Source organism: Mytilus edulis, chromosome 7, assembly GCF_963676685.1.
Source record: "Mytilus edulis chromosome 7, xbMytEdul2.2, whole genome shotgun sequence".
Classification (NCBI taxonomy): Eukaryota; Metazoa; Mollusca; class Bivalvia; order Mytilida; family Mytilidae; genus Mytilus; species Mytilus edulis.
The window spans coordinates 92478740-92504676 of NC_092350.1; the positions used below are offsets into that span (position 1 = coordinate 92478740).

Genomic DNA, 25937 nt, shown 5'->3' on the forward strand with positions numbered 1-25937 from the left:
TCAAATGAATGGACAACTGTCATATTCCAAAACAAGCATTTTGTTATGTTGAAAATGGTGGTTTAACCCTGGTTTTATAGCTAGCTAAACCTCTCACTTGACTGACAGTCACATCAAACTGAAAAAGTCTGTTCAAACAGTTTGACATCTGAGTCAAAGTTCAACACACATGAATCAACAAAAGAGGGATGAAAGATACCATAGGGACAGTCAAACTCATAAATCGAAAATAAACTGACCACGCCATGGCTAAAAATGAAAAGAACAAACAGACAAACAATAGTACACATGACACAACATAGAAAACTAAAGAATAAACAACACGAACCCCAACAAAAACTAGGGGTGATCTCAGGTGCTCTGGAACGGTAAGCAGATCCTGCTCCACATGTGGCACCTGTCGTGTTGCTAATGAGATTACAAATCCGGTAAATAGTCTAATTCAGTGAGTCACATTCATGAAAGGGAAGGGGATTGTAGTAACATCGTACGGAACATATTTGATATCATTTGTTAAACGGTCTGTTATTCCATTACGGTCAACCAACTAGTGATGGCATTCGTAAAATTTACGAAGTGATGATTTCTACTTCACCATTTGGAACTCTTGGTTTAATAGCTTCCTTGTGAGCAACAACCATCTATCAAGAAAATCATGAAAGGAAATGCAAGCATGGGAATATCGTATCAATTTGGCGATATATACACCGTATGCAGGTGCTGCTGGAATGTTACTACTTAAAAATGGAAAGTTCACAATTAGAAAGCTGAAATCATCTCTTTTGTTGTAAAGTTTTGTTTTCAATGGTCCCTCATTGTCAATTTCTATATGTAAGACAAGATATGAGGCCGACTTAACTGTTTCTGTTGTATCCTTTATCTCTAGTTCAATGGGATAAATGATATGGGTGATAAAGATAGACAAAAGTTTTACTTGCTTTAAAATTATTTATTATCCAATTACACATTCTCACATACCTAATCACATATACAGAACTATCAACCAATCACAATCAAGATACCTTAAAATATTCATATTTACTTCACTACAATTCACATACATATAAACAGTCTAAACATTAGATTTATACATAATTTTGCTTCTTATAAATTTTGACTTTTCAACCATTTGAGGAAATAAACTTTTATAACAGAAAATATTTGTCTTCACAATAAAAGTAAAAATGTAAGAAGATTTTTTTTGTTATATTACATCAGTTTATCATAACTTGTAGTTAAATTTTCAAACCTCTATCTTCAATGATTTTTTTGTATTGTAGGGCCAAATAAAAATATATGTGTGGTTCCAGTAACCCGACCGACCCTAGTTAAAACCCCCCGACCCTAGAACTTTTTTTTCATTTCTTAAAAATAAATTTTCAAATGATCAAATTTTGAGGATTGTGAATTAAAATAATTAAATTCATAGATTTCTGTCATCTGAATTTCCATCACAAGTATCTGTTATGGCTAAAATGCAAGAATTCATAACAGAATGCAACAAAATTTAACTAAAAACGTATCATGGCTGTTTATTTTACAAATGTTGGACTTCCGGTTGGGGCGTGTATAATAAGGGAAACAATTTCGGTAAACACACGATTCTTTTCCGGATTTTGACATTAAAAAAAAAAAAAAAAAAAAAAATTGACGACCTACCGACCCTATTTTTTAAAAGTATGTAACTGGAACCACACATATATTTTTATTTGGCCTAGTTACTTTCATTAAGCAATAATATAAGAAAATATTTCATTTTAACAATGAAGTATTGCATATATGTTGTATGTAATAATTCTAATGTGACACTGTCTGTATTAAATACTATTAACTGAATAAGGCCACACATTGAAGAGCAGCTATTAAATCATTGATGATCTGAAATTGGCAAACAAGCCATGATGTCATGTAAATGATTATACTATGTATGATTTAACAATGTGAACTTTCAGTGGCATGACAGTACTCTACTTGAATAATAAGGCAAGAGCATCTCAATTCAAAACAAACTTTTCCATTTAACTAATTTTGGAAAAAGATTTTAGTAACTTTTGCATTATATTTTAATGGATGCATGAAATTCTTGAAATATTTGTGCATGCTATCCCTTGCAATTTTAATCTTAGTGTTGTTTGATTTCATACTAAAATAATATTTAAAATCAGTTAAAATCAATACTCTGTCTCGTGTTACAATAAAAAAAAATATAGCTGCAATCTTTACAAAGGAAAAGAGTTGCAATCTTCATAGTAGAAAATAGTCACGATGTTTACAATGGAAAATAGTCACAGTCCAGATCTGACCATCATGAAATGAGATGAGATGAAGTACCACAATGATGAACAATGTATTATCATTTCTTCTTTTGTCCTGAAGGTCTCTCAAAGCTTTGTTTCATGCCTCCTCCTTTTGCTGTATGGAATTTGAGATTTTGTGACGTGTCTGTCATCCATGGAGCATCAAACTGTGTAGTATCTTGATCCACAAGATGGGTGTATTTTGTCCTCCCTGAACGTCCAAAGTTCTTAACCTGTTGATATACAACAAAAATAATTAACTCTTGATCAACAAGATGGGTGTATTTTGTCCTCCCTGAACGTCCAAAGTTCTTAACCTGTTGGTATACAACAACAAAAATAATGAACTTTATGTTTGAGGTATTTTTCATGTCTAGAAAAAGTGTGGAAAAATTTCTAATTTAACCCTATTTGAAAAAGTTTTATCGTGTGTTAAGGATAACTTTAACAACAAATTGAACGCTAGATTTTTTGCCAAATTAGATGTGAAATTGTACTTTCATGACAATCTTTTTCTTCTTTATTACAAAAGTAAAATAATAAATTTGGAAGTATTTTGGTCAAATTATATTTTTGGTCAGGAAATTATTACTCCTGAATAAAAGTTTGTTTACAATAAACTGAGCTCAAGATTCTATGTGATAGAATGATAGACTAAAACTCAGTTCCTTAATTTTATTAACAACTTATTTCACAAATAAATAGACAGCAATTGTCAAATTCTAGTTCAGTTATTTGACTCAAATTCTCATATTTGATTTAAAACATACAAAAATGTGTAAGGGTTCGGCAGAACCCAGTGTCTCGCTTAATTTTGCTGTAAATCGCAGGCTCAACAAAAATGAGGGAAAAAATTAATAAAATTATTTCTCTTGATACTATCTTTTGATTAAAAGAAGCTTCTGTCCATGTTTGGTAAAAATCCAGGATAATTTATGAATCTAATAAATGTTTTAAAAACTTTAACTGCAGACTGTATGTAATGTTAACTGGAAGAAAAACTAAGTCCATTTATAAGTAAAATACAGATATATAGGTTCAAATTTTTTTTTACAAAATTTCCTTCTAGATACTAGCTTTTGATCATAAACTAGCTTCTATCCAATTTGGGTACAAATTAAACAAAAGTATAAGAAAGTAATTAAACTTTCGAAAACTTTAACCACAGAGTGAATGTGTTGTTTCCTGGCAGAAAATCTAAGTCCATTTAAAAGTAAAATACAGAAAATATGGGATTTTATTTCTACAAAATTTACTTCTGGATACTATCTTATGATCATAAACAAGCTTCTGTCCAAGTTTGGTACAAACCCAGTATAGTTTAAGAAAGTTATTAAAATTTTAAAAACTTTAACCACAGAGTGAATGTAATGTTTCCCTGCAGAAAAACTAAGTCCATTCATATGTAAAACACAGAAAAAATGGAATTTTATTTTTACAAAATTTACTTCTGGATACTATCTTATGATCATAAACAAGCTTTTGTCCAAGTTTGGTAGAAATCCAGTATAGTTTAACAAAGTTATTAAAATTTCAATAACTTTAACCACAGAGTGAATGTAATGTTTCCCTGCAGAAAAACTAAGTCCATTCATATGTAAAACACAGAAAAAATGGAATTTTATTTTTACAAAATTTACTTCTGGATACTATCTTATGATCATAAACAAGCTTTTGTCCAAGTTTGGTAGAAATCCAGTATAGTTTAAGAAAGTTATTAAAATTTCAATAACTTTAACCACAGAGTGAATGTAATGTTTCCCTGCAGAAAAACTAAGTCCATTCATATGTAAAACACAGAAAAAATGGAATTTTATTTTTACAAAATTTACTTCTGGATACTATCTTATGATCATAAACAAGCTTGTGTCCAAGTTTGGTAGAAATCCAGTATAGTTTAAGAAAGTTATTAAGAAATCCAGTATAGTTTAAGAAAGTTATTAAGAAATCCAGTATAGTTTAAGAAAGTTATTAAGAAATCCAGTATAGTTTAAGAAAGTTATTAAGAAATCCAGTATAGTTTAAGAAAGTTATTAAGAAATCCAGTATAGTTTAAGAAAGTTATTAAAATTTCAAAAACTTTAAACCACAGAGTGAATATTTGTGGCTGCAGCCGCCGACCAAATGTAGGATCGCTATGTCTCACTTTTTCAACTAAAGTTGAAGGCTCGACAAAAATGTATATATCCAAATTAATAAAAAGTATAGAATAAACAATTTACGATACATGGGCTCGATAATTTTTAATCAGTATTTTGTGTGTATTTTAGTCTTGACACCATCTAATTAACCTTCAAGGTTTTCTCTGAAGACTGCTGACGTTCATATAACCTGATATAGACATAAATATAGATATAAATAGATAGATAGTAAACTTGTGCAATTGTATTATTCTTGGCCTGTTTGATGTCATATTATAGATTAAAAATATATGTTATTTATCATTTTTACCTGTATAAAAAATATTTTGTGTGGAACGAATCAGACAATCAAATTGTTCACCTATGTTTTAATATTGACATTCTTTTCCTTATATCAACTGAACATACCTAATTCATGTGTAGCCCATCTCTAGATAAGGGGTTAAATTAAAGGTTACATTGTCAATGATAGATACGGATTCCAGTAGGTTGAAATTATATTTTCCTTTTGCATTTGTAAATGACATACCTGCATGACTTTAGGTAAGACTGTCTTGTTAAAGTGATCCTCCAGTGTGGGAGAAGAGAAATCTTGTTGTAATCTGTCATCATCTGCATCCTGAAATAATATATTAGTTAAATAAAAGTTATCTAAACAGAGATGTAGGTTTAAGGGTGAATGTAACAGTTATTGATCAGAATATTGAACAGTATATCTAACTGGAAATGAATCTGATAAAATCACAAACTTCAGGAGATTTTGCAAGATTTATGGATTTTAGAAACATCTGACTGCAAAACCATGAGATTGCTCAATAAATTAAACATATTATTTCAAACATTCAACAAATACAAGTTTTATCTTAAAATGGATATGTTTTGTCAAATAAAATTACCAAGATAAGTGTAATTTATTTGATGTGAAGTGCTTTATAATAGTATGTAAAATTCGCAATTAAAACTTAGAATGCAATTTGCGTCATTTTCTTATTGCCCTGTTTGCATTCTGAACCGTTTTCTGATGAAACGAATGTGATTATGACGAAGTGACAGGTTTGTATCACTCATTACATAGTTTGATTGACATCTATTGCTGTTTTTTTTTAAGATAATAGTGAGTACCTATATAATACACGTTCCTTTCTGTATTGTGTTATTTATTTACTATGATAAAATCGGCAATAATTAGGTAGTTTCAAGTCCCATCAATATCTATGTTCCTGATCAAATTTAAAGATATTCCCTACCTGCCAACTTTCACCATTTTGGCTCCAACTACATGAAGTTGACCTTTTCTCACTAAATGTACTACACAATTGTGATTGTGTAAAAAAAAAACACCTTTAAACATGATTTTGTGAAAATCTACACTAAAAATTGGCTGGTTTCCCATTTTGAACGTTACCAAAGGGAGACAATCATCTGATCATGACCAGCAATAATTAGACAAAGAAAGTCAGTATTTCCTGCAATAATTAACCAATGAAAGTCAGTATTTCCTGCAATAAATAGCCACTGAAAGTCAGTATTTCCTGCAATAAATAGTCACTGAAAGTCAGTATTTCCTGTAATAATTAGCCAATGAAAGTCAGAACTTCTGTAATAATTTTCATTGCTATGATTTAAATCAGACTTTATAAATATTAATCAAATTTTATACGATGAAGTGTGCTTACTTTGATAAAACACTCTAATTTGGCATTAAAATTAGAAAGATCATATCATAGGGAATATGTATACTAAGTTTGAAGTCGATTGGACTTCAACTTCATCAAAAACTACCTTGACCAAAAACTTTAACCTGAAGCGGGACAGACGGACGGAAGAACGGACGCACAGACCAGAAAACATAATGCCCCTCTACTATCGTAGGTGGGGCATAAAAATATCTTTCACAACAGGACAATACAGATTTTGAGTAGACAGCTATTGTCTGGGTAGGATTTAGGCAAACAAACATATTCTTTTTTTATGGCCTTAAAATTCTCATTCCGCATTAATATTTTAATTCTTACCAAGAAGAATGCCCCTCTATGATAGTATTTCTGTAAGAATTTGTATTTCCCTTTAGGAGCCTTATTAGTAACAGTTTTAGGATTTAGTTTCAAGTCCTGTCTTCTATCTTCCTCTGTCATGTTCCTCATTCTCTCTATCTCAGATTTATCCTTCTCTATTCTACAATATAAATAACACATTTTAAACTATCGTAATCAGAGAGTCAAAATAAAATACTGTACACGATGTTTCTCAGTCTCTCTGTCTCAGATTTCTACTTCTCTTTTTTGCCATATAAATAACACGTTATTACCTATCGTAATCAGGGAGTCAAAATAAAATACATCATGTTTCTTTGTGTCTGGTTTTTTTCACGATTTAATAATAAAATGATCAAGTTTAATTTCACTGTATATCATTTTAACTGATTAGTAATAGTAGTCAAGTGTACTTAGTTCTCAACATCATAAATTTTATTAACTGACAGGGACTTGATAACAAAATAAAATACAAATTCTGTATTATAAAGAATAAATTTTCTTAAAAAGAATTAAGTGAACAGACAATGAAATTTCTATAAAAAAATATAGGTCACCATTCTAATTTTTGAAAATTATAAGTGTGAACAGCGAACGAGCCAAACAATTTCACTTTGTGTTGACAAATAGTTGAGGAGCTGATATCTAATTATATCTATGCCTAGAAAACCTCATCTTACTTTGTAAACATTTTTAAATTTAATGTAAAAATTGGTTCAATTGCAGTTATATCCATATCATTTAACCCCCTTAATAACACAGAACCTGTCATGCTTTTTAACCTCTATATATATTTCTGTTCACTCATTTGACATTTAATTGCAACGGATTCCAAATATTGCTTTACATCTATATAGATATAGGAAGATGTGGTATGAGTGTTAATGAGACAACTTTCCATCCAAGTCACATGCCTGTTATGTAATTATTTTGTTTGATTGAAAGAGCATTGGGGAGAGAGTAAACAGTTATATTCAGTATACAGGGCTACAAAGACTACATGTATAAATAGTAAACAGCTATATCCAGTATACAGGGCTACAAAGACTACATGTATAAATTGAGAGTAAACAGCTATATCCAGTATACAGGGCTACAAAGACTGCATGTATAAATTGAGAGTAAACAGCTATATCCAGTATACAGGGCTACAAAAACTACATGTATAAATTATTGTGAACCAATCTATAAAGTTCCACTTTGTTATATCACACACTGTATATCATACTGTAACACTGCCTCTCGGGTGCTAGAGTCGGACACCAGAGAACACAATGAACATAAAGTAAAGGGATCTTTTTATTGTGTGTATGTATATTAGGATAAAATATTAGGGTCGACGTCTAGTTGGTTTACCGTCGACCAAAACACTCTACCGATATTGATTTTATATTTGTTTTGTTATTACTGTATATTTACTAAATATTCGTGAAATAAAATACATGAAATAGAACAGTTTAGATGCTTTATGATTATTTATAAAAATGCTGGACTGGTAGTGGTACAGCTCTGTTCCTGGCCTAGTCCGGCTCCTAGTATGGTTGGTCTTATCTATAACTAACCTAAACAGAGACTTTACTCTGTCACTATCTAAATATTATTAAACTACCAATGTGTAGCGCTAAACTCGATCACATTAAAGTAAATCAACCAGATTCACTAATCCACAGTTTATAATAAGTCTCAATTCCTTAAGACATAAGAAATACAATCAACAATCAACAATTCTTTAAAGGTAATCACAAAATCGTTCCTACCATAAAGCTTCCGTAATAAATATTAAATACTTGACTTTCTTAAAGTTTGTCACCTAGGAATTTCACCTAACAAAACAAGTTGCACAAAACTATATATGTATTTGCACCAAGCAATATTTACACCAAGGATTTTCACCTAAAACATTATTTGCTCCAAGCAATATATTTACACCCAGGAATTACACCTAAACCATCAATTGCACCCATAAATATTTGCACCAAGGATTTGCTCCCATTTGGCACCTAAAGTTTGCACCAATAAATATTTGCACCAAGGATTTGCTCCCGATTTGGCACCTAAAGTTTGCACCAAGGATTTGCTCCCGATTTGGCACCTAAAGTTTGCACCAAGGATTTGCTCCCGATTTGGCACCTAAAGTTTGCACCAATAAATATTTGCACCAACACCGACAACCTTAAATTAAAACAAAGGTAACGTTCAATAAGCTACATTTTCCAGCATTTATTAAAGTTTGTCACTATCCATTCTTGTCAACCAAACCCTCCGTCGTTTCTGTTGTTGTTTTGGTATTTATACTTTCGACGGACCAATGACAGAGCTTGTTACATATTGTTTACCAATTGGCAACCATGGATCATATTAGGGAAACTCCCGTAATGTTGATACTGTTTGTAAACCACGATTGATCTTCATCAATAAAGATGGGTTTCGACTTTAAATTTATTAGTAGATCATTAGAACAGTTTTATTTGAGTTTATTGTATAAATAAGGTAACTACCGCGAAAATACGGAATCAGTACGTAAACTAAAACTTATTTACAAACTAACATACACAAATATGTCGTATCATGAAAACAACAGCCAAAATAACAAATGACAAGTCTTGCACTACTTGTAACATTAGACATCTCACTAACATCTATCGTTTATACTCAATAATTTCGAGAAACTATACAGACATAGGTTTACTATAAAAAGGGGGGAATGTCGGCATTACATTACTTACGTTTCTCTCTCTTCCTTGTCCCGTTTCAGCCTCCTCAACTCCCGTACTTTCCATGCTTCATACTCCTCCTCATCATTCTCCTCACTAGATTCCAATTGATCACATGCCTCTGCCATTATCTTTTCTTCTTCAATCTCACGGCGAGCTTCATCAGCAACCATCTGTAATAGAAAATCTCATGAGAAATGCTTATCTACTTCCTCTATATTTCTTTGGCTTTATCTGCATTTATTTCACTTTCATACATAATATATTGATATCTTGTGATATGCATTGATATTTCTTAATATAGTTGATTTGTAAAAGGCATTCATCTATTATCAAGCAATATCACAGCGAACATTCTGATATAAGTATAAGGACATATTGTATGATTATCTATGTAACAACTATACCCCTGAGTTCAAATGATATTGATGCATGAGTCAGCAATTTTAGGTCACGATATTGTTGTATGGCCTTTTTTTATGACAACAAAGAAGAAAATGCTTTTTTTATGCATTCACAATTTGTTTTGTTTCTACGTTATCGACATCTTGAAAACGCCTATTGTTGTATGAAGTCAGAGGAGTCAATTACCACTTTTATTTCTCATGTGAAATTATCGGTTTTTATATCACTGGGAAATCTATTTAATTCATTGCAACCAACAACTTGTAATAAATGTTCCTACGTTTCTTGAACTAATGTCTTCATTTCAATTTGAAGTTTTAGAACTAGAGGCTCACCTTGGTCTATGTGCATATTAAACAAAAGACACAGATGGATTATTTAAATGACAAAATTGTGTTTTGGTGATGGTGATGTGTTTGGAGATCTTTCTTTACTGAACACTCTTGCTACTTACAATTATCTCTATCTATAATGAACTTGGCCCATTAGTTACAGAGGAAAATATTTTGTTAAAATTTACGAAAATTGTTAAAAATTGATTGTAAAGGGCAATAACTCCTTTAAGGGGTAAAATTGACAATTCAGGGGCAGCAACCCAACAACCGGTTGTCCGATTTGTCTGAAAATTCAGGGCAGATAGATCTTAACTTGATAAACAATTTAATCCATTGTCAGATTTGCTTTAAATGCTTTGGTTTCAGAGTAAAAGCCAAAATCTACATTTTACCCCTATGTTCTATTTTTAGACATAACGGCCATCTTGGTTAGTTGGTCGGGTCACCGGACACATTTTTTAAACTAGATACCCCAATGATGATTGTGGCCAAGTTTGGTAAAATTTAGCCTAGTAGTTTCAGAGGAGAAGATTTTTGTAAAAGTTAACGAAGACGGACGACAAGTGATGAGAAAAGCTCACTTGGCCTAGGTGAGCTAAAAAGGCCGGCCTTTAAGTTTTTATTTACATCTGTCTGGAACTAATGTCTTCATTTCTATGTCATAGTTTATAAACAAGGCCTACCTTGAGGGTTTGTTTACGTCTGTCTTCAGCTAGTTTCTTGGCTTCTATCTCTAACTGTTTCTGCTTCAGTTCTTCTCTTTCTTTCTCCTGTATGGTTATTCTGTCCTTTCTGCAAAATTATATCAAATATAAACTTATATGTTACATACTTATGATGTACATCAAATACAAGCTTATATGTTACATACTTATCATGATCAAATATAAACTTATATGTTACATACTTATCATGTATATCAAATATAAACTTATATGTTACATACTTATCATGTATATCAAATATAAACTTATATGTTACATATTTATCATGAAAAGGAAATCAGACTTGAAGGCCATTTCTTGACCTATAATGGTTTACTGTTATAAATTGTTACTTGGATGGAGATTTTGTCTTATTGGCACTCATACCACATCTTCCTATATCTATTATGGTGTTTATAGCAGAAATCTACTTAAGGTCTTCACCAGTGATTGACTGCTTTATCTTTCTTATATATACCTACATTGTATACTGACTTGATATATTTATTGATAAGACTTCACTTGAAAATTCATTTCTTTGTATATGTACATTTAATAACTCCATTGTTTTAGCACCTTTATTTTAAGGTCCTCTGCTCTTCATATCAGCATATATAAGCACAAATGGTTGGAAGTTCAGTCATTTGTTTAAAAAATATGCCAATATCACTGTACAGAGATTTTTTGCTAGGCATACGGTATTGACCTCTTAACCCTATTTAAGGACTATAGTACATTTGTATCTGGAAGGTGTCATCTAATAATTGAGGAGCCTTGAGGCCTAAAGTTAGTTAATCCAGCTATATTTAGAACTCTAAACATGATTTTAAACGTGTTAGACAATTAGTTGTATATTACACTGATGTTTGGTTTTTAGTCATGTAATTATAACAGTGGATAATCTTCCAATGTGTTAATAATGATCTTTACTGTCATATAAACAAATTAAAAAAATTTTGTAACAAACTGAAAAAAAAAAATGAAATTAACCTGACTGCATGACTAAGTGTTATTAATTATATATATAATCTGTACACAAAGTAGCTTCTCATCAGATATATCTAACTATCTACCACACCACTATGATCAACAATAGTTAGTCTTAAAATTATAGAATCAAGAAAATACTGTTAATTCAGAAATTATTGCGATGTTTTTATTGCGAAAAATGCAACAGGGTAGTTTTTCTTGTCCTTAAATATGACCATACATGACCATATAATTTATAGAAGATGATCTTTTTATAAAGTTTAGGGTTCTCATTAAGGATTTTTGAAAGTGACTCATGGACTCACCATTGTGAGATATTCCTGAAGGTTACCTCAAAGTTAGTGAAAAGGGAACCCCTGAAAAAATGTTCCACTTAATCCAGAGTTTTATAATGCCAAGTCTGGGTATTAACACATTGAAAGATGATCTTTTCTCATATTCTCTATATCAGGTAGTGCTAATAGGTTTATTGAGAATATGTAAGGTTAATCTATAACCATAAAGAGGATTAATGGGAGCATCTAAGGTTAATCTATAGCAAAAAAAGGATTTCTAATGTTTGAAGTTTAATTCATACTTCTATTCATGTTGTGTAATGCCATGAATGTGTTGTTATACAATTTAAATTTGATATAAGAAGTTGAGGTATGAGTGCCAATGAGACAACTTTCCAATCGAAGTCACAATTAGTAAAAAGTAAAACACTATCTAGGTCAAAGCACAGCCTTTGTATTAAACCATCGAAAAACAGCAAGCTAAAAAGGGCCCAAAAAATGACTAGTGTAAAACAATTCAACAGGAAAACCAACTGTCTAATCTATATGAAAATAAATGAGGAATGAGTCAATAGGGACACAGATGATGCCCCTGCTAGCATATGACATTATAAAGAGACATAACTCAAGAACTGTAAAAGTGATGCTAACAAAATTTGAACAAAACTGAGTTCTATGGTAATAAGCATTATATATATAATATACATTTTATAACATTTAGTTGAGACAACCTGAAGTTTGAAAAGAGAGACAAAAAATACCATAAGTTTTCAATTTGTAAAGGGTATAACCCTTTAAGAGTAAAAATGACACCACCAAAATTGAACCAACCCAGCTATTAAGTTTTAAATGTAATATATCTTCAGGTGCTATATTCATGATATTACTATTGGGTCTTAGTTTACCCAACATGTTCTTACTTACTTTCTGACGAAGACAGTTTGAGATGAGGACCTGTTTCTTCCTCAGTCATACTTACTTTCTGACAAAGACAGGTTTGAAATGAGGACCTGTTTCTTCCTCAGTCACACTTACTTTCTGACAAAGACAGGTTTGAGACTAGGACTTGTTTCTTCCTCAGTCATACTTACTTTCTGACGAAGACAGGTTTGAGACGAGGACCTGTTTCTTCCTCAGTCACACTTACTTTCTGACGAAGACAGGTTTGAGACGAGGACCTGTTTCTTCCTCAGTCATACTTACTTTCTGACGAAGACAGGTTTGAGACGAGGACCTGTTTCTTCCTCAGTCATAATTACTTTCTGACGAAGACAGGTTTGAGATGAGAACCTGTTTCTTCCTCAGTCATACTTATTTTCTGAAGAAAACAGGTTTGAGACGAGGACCTGTTTCTTCCTCAGTCATACTTACTTTCTGACGAAGACAGGTTTGAGATGAGGACCTGTTTCTTCCTCAGTCACACTTGCTTTCTGACAAAGACAGGTTTGAAATGAGGACCTGTTTCTTCCTCAGTCATACTTATTTTCTGACGAAGACAGGTTTGAGATGAGGACCTGTTTCTTCCTCAGTCACACTTACTTTCTGACGAAGACAGGTTTGAGATGAGGACCTGTTTCTTCCTCAGTCACACTTACCATCTGACAAAGACAGGTTTGAGACTAGGACCTGTTTCTTCCTCAGTCATACTTACTTTCTGACGAAGACAGGTTTGAGATGAGGACCTGTTTCTTCCTCAGTCAAACTTACTTTCTGACGAAGACAGGTTTGAGATGAGGACCTGTTTCTTCCTCAGTCATACTTACTTTCTGACGAAGACAGGTTTGAGACGAGGACCTGTTTCTTCCTCAGTCATAATTACTTTCTGACAAAGACAGGTTTGAGACGAGGACCTGTTTCTTCCTCAGTCATAATTACTTTCTGACAAAGACAGGTTTGAGACGAGGACCTGTTTCTTCCTCAGTCATACTTACTTTCTGACGAAGACAGGTTTGAGACGAGGACCTGTTTCTTCCTCAGTCATACTTACTTTCTGACGAAGACAGGTTTGAGGCGAGGACCTGTTTCTTCCTCAGAATCAGAGTATTCTTCGTATTCAGATGATTCTTCCTCACTCTCTGCATCGTCTTTCTCTTCTTCTACGTCTAAAATTTCCTGTAATAAAAATATGTTGACATAAAATCTCAATTATATGCTCCTATAAAGGAATGTATAAACGGCCATCTACAGGTTTAGACAATCCAAATATTCAAGTCAGATATGTCTTATGTTAGAAGAAGCAAAATGTGAAAAAAATGTGAAAAAAAGGAACTTTTTGGTAACTTAGTCATGTTAGTCCTACAAATTTATGGAAATTGACCAATTTTCATCGATTTCTAGTGCTATTTGTGACATCATGAAAAGAATGCTAAAACAAAAATTGTAAACAAACAGACTTTTTTTCCTAAATCTATTGGGATATATTGTAAAATCATTATTTAAAATTATATCTTAAAATATGGCCAAATAAATCAAACCTCCTCTCTTTCTGTAAAAATTATTAAAAATAAATTGAGTTATTAATGAGCTTTGTATTTGATTCATATAATTTTTTTAGTTATGAATGCTCATATATAATTTGGTCTCCCACTTGTTCTGACTTTAAGGCCATCAATGTAGACAAAACTTGTGTCTGGCTTATCATATAATAATTGTTGATGAGCACAAAAAAGATCTAAAAATGTATGAAAATTGTTTTTAATTATAGATGGTGAGGGTTGGAACATTTCTCTATTTTCCATCTCAAATTTTCATTTGAATAACCATGAAAACTGAAATTATACACAAACATGGTTGGTTCTCCAAATTTTCTAGCGTTTGGTGATAATTTTTGCAACAATGAGAAAATGGAAGGTTTTGTCCATTGTTGAAGACAGCTTAGTGACCTATACATTTAAGGAATGACTGTAATATTTTTTCTGTCTATGAAGAAATAACATAAAAAATTTGGTGCACACTAAATAACACGTGTAGCGGGTTATTTAACAGTGTGCATCAAATTTTTTATGTTATTTCGAATAGACAGAAAAAATATTACAGTCATTTCTTATAATTTAATTCTAAATTCCATTTTTAACCGTAGAAAACCATGAAAAAATGTTGATGACATCATGGTCACATGACTAAATTATGTCTATGGGATAATAACAAAATAACGTCAGCCAATTAGAAGACGCATTACATTCTAAATTAAATTATATAAAAATGTATTTTGTTCTCTGGTTGATTGTTTTCTGACATTGGGAATCATATAACATAATCTTATTTTCATACAAGCAGGGTTTTGAATACTGGAAGATGAAGAAGGTCTATTTTTTAAACTTTAATATACTCGGTTAACCAGTGAATGTCGAGTGATCGTCAGTGAATAAATCTGATGAAATATCTCATGGAATATTTATTTAGAAATCACCATTAGATACAATATGTGTTGTGATTCACTAATACAAGCATGTGTGTGTAATGTATACATATATATATCTGTCCATGATATTTAAAAAAATATTGATTTTCCTTGAAGTTCTTAAAGAGTTATCTCCCTTACCTCTTCTTCCTGTCTTTGCAATGCCCTCTGTCTCAGTAAAGCTCTTCTTCTCTCTATTTCCTGGAAATAAATTCATGGTTTAAAAACTGCTTTTTTGTATAATATCATCTTTATTTCATGATGATTCAAATTTTATTATTTTTATCTGACTTTTCAGTTATACATTATAAAATTTAAAGTGAAAATGGGGAATGTGTCAAAGAGACAACAACAGAACCAAAGAGTAGAAAACATTGTACATATCAAAAACTGTTTTTTTATCCAAAATTTATTAGAATAGAGGTTTTCAAACTTTTGGGTACTTAGCTAATCTTTGTCGACCCATGACTCAAGTATGTTTTAGATTAACCTTCTGACTTGATGCAACAATCACTTTTTATTAAGTTACTACCCCCTCTTTTACTTCTGTCTCAGTAATTAATCCTCCCCTAACACTAATTCACCTCAAGCCTAATGCCAACCCATTTAAACCAAACCTTTTGGCTTGTGAATAAATGACCTCCTCCTATGACTTCTGTCTCTCTTTTAGTCCTTTCACCCTAATGACCATAAAACCTAATCACATTTTTTTTGGTCTAAATCTCTATTTTTTGGAATAGCTGACCTCCTTCATTCCTTTAACCTCTGGACTTTATTCTTAAACCTTAAGCCAAAAAAAATAATACATGTGTTTCCGCTAATCCTTACAATTTTTAGCCATTTTGGAACCACACTGTTAAAGTCAAACTGATTCTCTAGTAGAAACCAGCTAAAAAAATTGTAAAATAAAATGATATAGCCTACCTACCTACCCTATTTTTTTCAGGATGTTAACAGAAACACATGTATTATATATTTGGCCTGATAACAAACCTCTTCGTCAATATCTTCATTTTCAGCATCACTATCTTCATCCTCCCTGCGACCTCTAGCCTCTGTCTCAGAATCTGATCCTTCCTGTATTAATTCTGGTTCAATAACTTCTCTTCTGTGTCGTGTTACTCTGGAATATTTGTTTGTTTGGTGAAAATATAAAAATTAGATTCAACATGAACTTAACATGTTTAATGAATGCATGAAGACAAATGCTGTGTAGTAATTCCATTTCAACTTTATTAAGACCTAATTTTGTTTTGTAGTCGACATTTTTGTTATGGAGGTGACAAAAAAAAAGAAGTCAAAATCGCACATCAAACACTGTTATAAGCTAATTAGTACATATACTCAATATTGAGATATAAACATGAATGCTATCGTTACATAGTTGACAAATTGCGTAATTTCTGTTATCTCATTGTGCATTTAGCATGTTTAGAATCATCTTCCCAATTTCATTAATACTGCATATGTATTTTAGATTTTGTCCATATGCAATGTTGCATTATTAAGATTATATAAAAAAGAAGATGTGGTATGATTGCCACACAAGAGACCAATGACACAGAAATCAACAACTAAAGGTCACCAACGTATTTGATTATTTAAAATTGAATTGATTGGATAGAAATATATTCCCCATTTTTATCTAAAATATGAATGAATTTTAAAAACTACCCATAAATGTGTTTACCTGTCCTCTTCATCGCTGTCCTGAGTTGTCTCTCTGTCCTGTAATCTTCTCAACCTACGATCTTTCACTTCTGGTTCCTTTTCTTCTTGTTCGACTGGTTCTTCCTTAGGTGCTTTTTTCTGTCTCTGAAGTTCAAACTCGTCATCACTTTCTTCACTGGAGGAGTCTGCTGCATAATCAGGTCTGAAGTATATCAATTCTTTAAATACAATTTTATCAAGAGGAATAATGCATCAAATGAGATGAACATTGTACCAACAGGCAGGTAATTATCAGGGGTTTCATTATCTTTCATGTTGACTGGTACTTTCCACTTTTCTAGGTGGTACTTTTCAATTTATTCCATGAATATCTTATATAAAAATTCCTTCATTTAGGCGGTACTTGTCAATAGCATAGGAGGGTAAAAGTACCGGGTACCGCCTCCTGATGAATGGCCTGAATTATAAATCTTGTAAACAATATATCAACTGAGAGATAAAAAGTGCATGTACATCAGGGTTCTCACTAAGGTGAGTCCATGAGTCCTGAACTCATCAAAATCTGTCTGGACTCACAATTTTCAAAACTGGTGAGTCCACAGATGCATCAAGATTGAAATATTTTGTATAAACTGAACATAGTTTTACACAAATATCATCATTTAATGGCAAAAATTTAAAAGTGATCTGAATGTAATGTCATTTCATTGCTCTGTTAGGAAATTGAGACATTTTCTTCTTGCGGTTGTACTCATCATGGCCAAAAATGACGAGTTCCTTTTTATAATGATTCACAAAATGTAGATTGCTCTAATCTTTTGTCATAAAACTTCAGCATGTTCAGGTCAACAAACAATAAGTTTGCAATTGCAATACAACATGTGTAAATTTTATTATAGACCTTTCAAAGGGAAATAATCCATATGATATCAAATTATTGTCTCCCTTATCAGCATGTATATATTATCTTTTTCATGTGCAGATCTGTGCTGTGCAGATCTGTGCATACATGGACTATTTCATGTACATTTGTACTACAGTAGTTCTTCATGTTCTAATTATTATCTTATTATCATGAAACAAAATTTCAAAGTGTCCATGATAAATTAACAAAGAATTTGTACATGTTCTATTCCTATTATGGATTTTAAAAAGAATGGGTACTCAGTGTATAGATCAATACTAAATATCTATATCTACATTATTAATAAATTTAATAAACTTTTCCTCTGATCAAACTTACCTTTTACCAGTAACATATCTGTTAACTTTGACCTTCTGCATAGAAACTTGACCTGTAAAAGGAATTCATGATTTTAATCAGCATTTATATGGACTTAAGTCATGTCAATATTTTTTCTTTGGAAACAACCTTGTTGATTATAACATATTATTCATGTATAACTTTATAATACCATTCTCACATTTTAAGAGAACAATTGAACAAGGACAAAACAAATGTGAACTGTTTAGGGCTTGCTTGCTTATGGGAAGGTCTAAATGTTATCTGATCTTATTTCATAACACTTGTTAGGGTATTTTTTAATGGTATCTTATACACATTTACTAACTGGGTGATAAGTTCTATTCAGCAGTCAGGGGACTTACTTAAACAAGTGATTTTCTAAATCACTGATTCAAGTAAAATCATTTCCATAAAGGTTGGAAGTTAGAGTTGTCTTTCTTTAATAATCACCTATTTAAGTAGTACAAATTAATCACTAGAAGAAGTTATTTAATTCTATTGTAGCTTTAAATATAGAATACTAATGATCCAGGGACTAATTATGTTTCTAAACTTATCAGAACCAACATCTGTGTTGTCTAGGATGACTAGGTCATTTCAGGTGATGACCATGTACATGTACTGAATCTGGGATAATGACATAAAAATCGCTTGTTTAAGTATCAGACCTCAATTTCCTTCCCAAAAATCACTTCTTTAAGTATCATTATTTTAATAACCCCCACAAATTTCAAAAAAAAATCTTTTAAGAAAGTATCAGTTCATTAAGTAAAGCATTTTTTCAACTAAAATAGAATTTTCAGCTAAATGATAGCATCAAAGGCATAAACCTTGCTACTTTAAAGAAGCAAAAAGTTCATATTTTTTTTTAATTTTACTAATTAAAAGATATTATTTAAACCTATGTGTTTAAAATTTTGAAAAAAATACAAAATCCCAATTTGTGACAAAACCTCGAATTTGCTACTCAAATAAGTGATTTAAAAATCACTTATTTCAGTAAGTCCCCTAACTGATTCAGACAAAACCTAACAGTTTTTTCTTAAATCTTTTTTATAATTAAACATTTACTTCAACTTTTGCGTTTCCATTTTGTCCTCAGTAGACTAAAGAATTACGAATGATACTTTGGTAGGGTTGCTGCGTACGATTCTGACAACAAAAGTAGGCGGGTTAGATAAATCAATTTAGATTTACGACATTACAAGTTATAGTGGGGTTGACAACCAGAAATCGGTGCAATGCATCAGTCTGAATATATGACAGAATTTCACGACCGTCTGACATTTTCAAATGCGAGTTAAGTACCTTGCGTTATATGGGGACGAAGTCCCCAATAACAGTAGAAAAATCAATAATTAAAATTAAAAAAAAAACAATTGGGAAAATTTTCCCGAAATTTTCATTGTTCAAATAAACTCAAAATCGATCAATTTTTTTGATGTCAGGTTTTGAATTCCAGCATCTGTGCAGAAATCTACAATGTACTTCCTTTTTCCGGTCTCGTTTGTATGAAACTTTGAGTAAAATATATATTTATCAGTGTAGTATAAAATAGGAAGGAACGCAATACCAATTTCATTTTCAATAATTCCTTGATATGAAAAAAACGTTACCTGATGTAAGCGTTTCTTTGTTTACATTGCATATGACGTCATAACTTAAATAACGTCACAACTAAAATCCCTAACAGCAGAACCAAAATCAGAAACGTTACGGTATTTCCGTTTCTTTTTTTTTTTACAAATATTTAAGTTACAAAACAAGAATGTGTCCACAGTACACGGATGCCCCACTCGCACTATCATTTTCTATGTTTAGTGGACCAAGAAATTGGAATAAATTCTCTAACTTGGCATTAAAATTAGAATGATGTTATCAAAGGGAACATGTACACTAAGTTTCAAGTTGATTGGACTTCTACTTTATCAAAAACTACCTTGACCAAAAACTTTAACCTGAAATTTGCACTATCATTTTCTATGTTCAGTGAACCGTAAAATTGGGGTCGAAACTTTAATTTGGCATTTAAATTAGAAAGATCATATCATACATGTATACTAAGTTTCAAGTTGATTGGACTTAAACTTCATCAAAAACTACCTTGACCAAAAACTTTAACCTGAAGCGGGACAGATGGACGGATGGATGCACAGAAGGACGGACGCACAGACGGATGGACGAACGGAGGCACAGACCAGAAAACATAATGCCCCTCTACTATTGTAGGTGGGGCATAAAAATAATTCATTCAGACTTCGTCCCCATTTACAGGTAATGCCTACCTCATATTATTAAGGTATACAGAAAAAAGAAATTTCTGAGACAAGTGCCTGTGGCCATTGTCATAATTCAATAATTGTGCCAATTATTTGTGGGTGATGTTTACTATGAAAAAGAACGAGAAGATATGCTACACCAAATATCCAAAGAGGTCGGGGTCAGAAACTTGAATTTAGCTACTATGCTAACAAGACTGGACGGCGAAAACACAGAAGAGACAAAAGCCAAATTACAAACAGTGGCACATTACATTGACAGAACGGGCAGATTTAATACTGCTGTTCCTCAATCCCAATCTTAACCAGCGCATACCAAATTTAAAGCACAGAGAAGAAAATACATCAAGGAAAACGCACCAGAGAGTAAAAACGTACATTGGGACAATTCGTGCCAACAGGCCTTAAGATTGAGGATACTATAAAAAGTAAAATCACAAAAATAATGAACTCACAAAATACTATTTTAGCAGTCATTGAACAAAATTAAATGTGGTAGTAGGCGACTTTCTTCATTTTTTAGAAATTAAAATTCGAAATGCACGAAAAAAATAAAAGATTATATATGTGTTATGCAGATAAGTCCGTTTTATATGGGGACGAAGTCCCCAATAACAGTAGAAAATTCAATAAAAAAAAAAAAAAAAAAAATCGGGAAAATTTTCCCGAAATTTTCATTGTACTAATGAACTTAAAATCGTTCAAACTTTTTTGTGTCGTGTTTTGAATTCCCGCATCTGCGCAGAAATCTACAATGTACTTCCTTTTTCCGGTCTCGTTTGCATGAAACTTTGAGTAATATATATATATTTATCAGTCTAGTATAAAATAGGAAGGAACGCAATATCAATTTCATTTTTAATAATTCCTTGATATGAAATAACGTAAGCGGTTCTTTGTTTACATTACATATGACGTCATAACTTAAATAACGTCACAACTAAAATCCCTAACAACAGAACCAAAATCGGAAACGTTACGGTTTTTTCCGTTTCTCTTTTTAACATTGTTGATTTAAAAAAAAAATCATAGACTTCGTCCCCATTCACAGGTAATTCCTGCCTCATATTAGCTTCCATTGGCTTGTGCCAAATAATTTGTGGGTATACCTGTAAGATACCTGTAAGATCGTTGTGGGGCTCATATGGAAGGATCCTATCCTTTTTAGCCCACCCTATTTTGGTACACTTTCAAAACTGATACAATCATCAATCCTGCATGATTTGGTGCAATATTTCACACAATTAAAAAGTTATATAGAAAACTATTTGTGTCCTCATCAATTTCTTAACTGATACATGACTGACTCCCAATGACGGTCTATACTAATTTTAAAGGCTTCCACAGTTTTTGATGAAATAACTTCAACTGGTAGGTTATTCCAATCATTAATAATTCGTTGTGAGAAATGTCTTAATCGAAAAGAAGTGTTACATCTAGGTTTTGCTAATTTCCAATTATGCCCACGGGTATTTGTACTGATGACAGTAAAAAATCTTTCATAAGATATATCTTCGAATCCTTTTAATATTTTGAAAGCTTGTATCATATCACCTCTTCGCCTTCTGTGAGTTAGGGAAGGTAGTTTAAGTACTTTTAATCTGTCTTCATAGCTTAAATGTCGTATATCAGGAATTAATTTAGTTGCTCTCATCTGCACTTTTTCTACAGCATTAATATCTTTCTTTAAATGCGGATACCATATTGTATTTCCATATTCCACGTGTGGTCGTACCAACGCAACGTATAGTCTTAAAAATGTATATTGATCTTTAAAGATAAAAGTTCGGTTAATTAGCCCAAGTATACTATTGGCTTTATTTATTTTACTTGATATATGTTGAGAAAATTTAAGATCATTTTGAAAAATAATTCCAAGATCCTTTTCTTGTTCATCTTTAATGATATCAATATTGTTCATGGTATAAACATTTTCAGGATTATTTCTTCCATAATGGATTTGTTTACATTTGTTCACATTAAATTTCATGTCCCATAACTTGGACCAATCGTAGAGGGCATCTAGATCATTCTGTAAGACATCAGATTTAGAAGTAGGTGCATAAATTTTAGTATCGTCTGCGAAAATTTTTACTATAGACTCCACAACATCTGGTAAATCATTTATGAATATAATGAAAAGAACAGGTCCAAGTACACTGCCTTGGGGCACTCCACTAATTACATTTTGCCATTCAGATTTTTCCCCTTTCACCGCAACTTGTTGTCGACGTCCAGTTAAAAAGTCAGTTATCCATTCTAATATAGATCCACGAATACCGTATGAATACAGTTTCTTTAGTAATCTTTTATGTGGCACTTTATCGAAAGCTTTGGCAAAATCGAGATATAATGTGTCCCAGGATATATTATTATCCATATATAATGACCAGTCTTCCATGACATCAAGTAATTGTAATATACATGATCTTCCAGAGCGAAAACCAAACTGTGAGTCTGATAACAAATTATTGGTTATTAAATGATCAATCATTTCCTTCCGTATAACCTTTTCCAAAGTTTTACAAACAATTGAAGTTAGACTGACCGGTCTGTAATTTCCCGCATCCAGTTTACTACCTTTATTCTTAAAAAGTGGGGTAACTCTAGCATCTTTCCATTCTTTTGGAATTTTTCCAGTGTCAATGGACTTTTGAAATATCAAAGTCAAAGGTTTTGAAAATGTATTTGCCATACTCTTTACTATTAACGGATGAATATTATCTGGACCCATAGACTTGCTTCCATTTAATAAAAGTAGATATTTTTCAACTGTATCTTGATTGATCACAAAGTGGTCTAAAGATGATTCAAAATTTCTCTCTTCAATATTAGGTATATTATTTGGATTTTCAGCAGTAAATACACTGGTAAAAAAGTCATTTAATACAGTCGCTTTTTCCTTGTCGGAAGTAGTTAAGTTCCCATTTGGTTTCATGAGGTTTGATACTGCTGATTTTGATTTCACTTTACTTTTGACATATGTCCAAAAATGTTTTGGCTCAGTTTTAGCTTTTGATGCCACTAACTTCTCATATTCCTTTTTTGCTTTTCGAACGTTCTCATTTGCCCTGTTTCTAGCAACTTTATAAAAATCAAAATCTACTGCTCGTCTAGTAGCCAAGTATCTTGACCAGGCCTTTTGTTTGCGTTTTATATTGCTCAGACAATCAAATGTTAGCCATAATGGTTTAGGTTGACAACCCGGTTTAGGATTAGTTTTCGGTATATACGTTTCGACACATTTTTTATATTTTTCATAAAATATTTTCCACATCTCGCTTATGTCTTTATCTTCAAAAGAACTATCCCAATCAAAATTGCTAAAGTCTTCAGAAAATTTTTCGAAGTCACATTTGGAATATTTATATTTCGATTTACCAGTTTCATATTCATTGAAAGAGTACAAAAAGTCAAATGTAATGGTAGCATGATCACTAAGTCCCAGTGGAGCATCAATATTAATATTGTCAATATTGCTTTCATCTTTTGTAATAACTAAATCTAGAGTTCTACACATCTGATTTTCCCTAAATCTTGTAGGTTTATCTATATGTTGATATAGAAAATTGTCGCGTAAAGCTTCAATAAAAGTATGTTCGTAATGGTCCTCAGAGTGAGGCGTAGTCCAAAAGTTCCAATCAATATCACGCATATTAAAGTCTCCCGTTATTAAAATATTGTTATACAATCGAGCTGCTTCATTCAAAAGTCCAATAATATTTAAACATGAGTTTTGATTTGATGGGCTTCTGTATATTGAGCCTATCAATACAGTCTTATTGTCTTTTACCCAATTACACCATATACTTGCCTTTTTCATTTTTTAAAGGGACTGCTCCAGCAGTCGACTGGATCGGCACATTGCTCGACATCTCAACTTAATTTCTTGATTTTCTAACGGATTTACAGCATTCGAGAACTCAGAAGAACAACAGCATTGTTAAAATTTTGGAGTAAATTTGTAACAGAATGTATTTCGTTTTCTTTTTCTGGGTTAAATATTTTTTTGTTTGGACATAAGATCACTCTGTTCTATAAAACGCATAAATGACCGTCCAATAAACAGAGCTATAATGCTGTAGTTTCGAATAAGCGTTGTTTCTAAAAGTAAAAACTAATCAGTATCCGGAAAATAAGGTTTATACTAAAATATGGTCTTACCCAAAGATATGGTTTGTTTTTAATTTGCCTAGCTCGCTTCACCCCTTGAAACAAATATCTTTTTTAAACACGATTCAACTAAATATTGAACAAAGGGCATTGTAACATGGTTATTTAAACATTAAATATTGTAAATTAATCACTTTTTTTTTATTATTATTTTTTGTAAACTGTTCCGTTTTGTAAGTTTTGATGTTTATTATTATTTTAAACTTGTAATGCCACAAACATTGTAATTGTTTAATGACAATAAATAAAATTGAATTTAACTATACATATGTATATATTATTATTTTACACTGGAGACATTTATACATTTGTAGTATATATGTCTCGAGTTACACTGAAGCATGTTCCCTCATATACTTATCATTATTTTGTTTTTCATTTTAGACATATAATAATAAATCATAATCAATCAAGTGACTTAATATACCAGTAAGGTCTAGATCACTCACAAATATACCAGTAAGGTCTAGATCACTCACAAATATACCAGTAAGGTCTAGACCACTCACAAATATACCAGTAAGGTCTCAGATCACTCACAAATATACCAGTAAGGTCTAGATCACACACAAATATATATACCTTGAATTAAATCACCGACTCGGAAAAAATATTTTATGGTCTGGTCGTTTTCTCTCTATGGGGGAAAGGGTGTGTTAAAAAGTCAATTCGGCACCTATAGAAAAAGTTGCATGGGATCCTTGCTCACAGGGAGCATAATGGATTAAAAACATTTGAAGTGTCAAAGATGATATAAGTTTCACCAAAATCTAGCAATAATTGTATACATGATAGCGCCAACAAGACAGGACGGACGGACGCCCTATATTTCTATATCTCCTGCATGCAATTCGTTAAGACAAGTAATCAAAAACCTCATTTGCAATCTAATTAAAATATAGATCTCCGATTTCGTTATACTACGGAGATCTATATTTTAATTAGATTGCACATATGTAGTAACATAGTATAACGAAATCGGAGATCTATATTTTAATTAGATTGCCTCATTTGGAGGCTAAAATTCCGGGAAAGGAGGGTCACTTCGGTTCCTATATTCCAAAGTTTCATATTCAGAAGTGTCGCTGTAATGGGTCTGGTTTTGAAATGTCAAAGATAGGATTTGGTGTGAAACTTTTACATCAAACATTAGACGGTATGAATTGAATGATGATGGTTTCGAGTTTTTGGTATTTCGAAATTAAACAAGAATCTAACCAGTGTTGGATTCTATGAGAGTACACATGCATACAGGGAAAATGTCCCAAAAAATA

At 31.9% G+C, this 25937-nt stretch overlaps 1 protein-coding gene across 2 annotated transcripts; it reads right to left on the minus strand.

Annotated features, from left to right (window-relative positions):
- Nucleotides 1-928: 928 nt before the first annotated feature.
- On the minus strand, nucleotides 929-24595 carry LOC139482467 (microfibrillar-associated protein 1-like). Of its 2 annotated transcripts, XM_071266372.1 has the most exons (12): nucleotides 24305-24525; nucleotides 18209-18260; nucleotides 16985-17167; nucleotides 16288-16417; nucleotides 15436-15495; nucleotides 13913-14006; nucleotides 12986-13016; nucleotides 10609-10717; nucleotides 9198-9358; nucleotides 6454-6613; nucleotides 4968-5057; nucleotides 929-2530 (listed from the first exon to the last, which is right to left on the minus strand). In XM_071266372.1, the coding sequence occupies exons 1-12, from the start codon at nucleotides 24363-24365 to the stop codon at nucleotides 2354-2356; spliced, it is 1308 nt and encodes a 435-aa protein (XP_071122473.1). In that variant the 5' UTR covers nucleotides 24366-24525; the 3' UTR covers nucleotides 929-2353. The 2 variants fall into 2 exon arrangements, with proteins under 2 accessions (XP_071122473.1, XP_071122472.1); XM_071266371.1 differs by lacking the exon at nucleotides 12986-13016 and having other exon boundaries at nucleotides 13882-14006; nucleotides 24305-24595.
- Nucleotides 24596-25937: the final 1342 nt, after the last annotated feature.

Bases quoted from the DNA above. Each gene is read 5' to 3' on its own strand.
- LOC139482467 (XM_071266371.1), bottom strand. From the start codon at position 24,365: ATGTCGAGCAATGTGCCGATCCAGTCGACTGCTGGAGCAGTCCCTTTA. The intron at 10,718-13,881 runs GTAAGTATGACT...ATAATTTTGCAG, and splicing joins AAACCTGTCTTCGTCAGAAA to AAAGGACAGAATAACCATAC. The intron at 2,531-4,967 runs GTATGTCATTTA...GTATATCAACAG, and splicing joins TCTTACCTAAAGTCATGCAG to GTTAAGAACTTTGGACGTTC.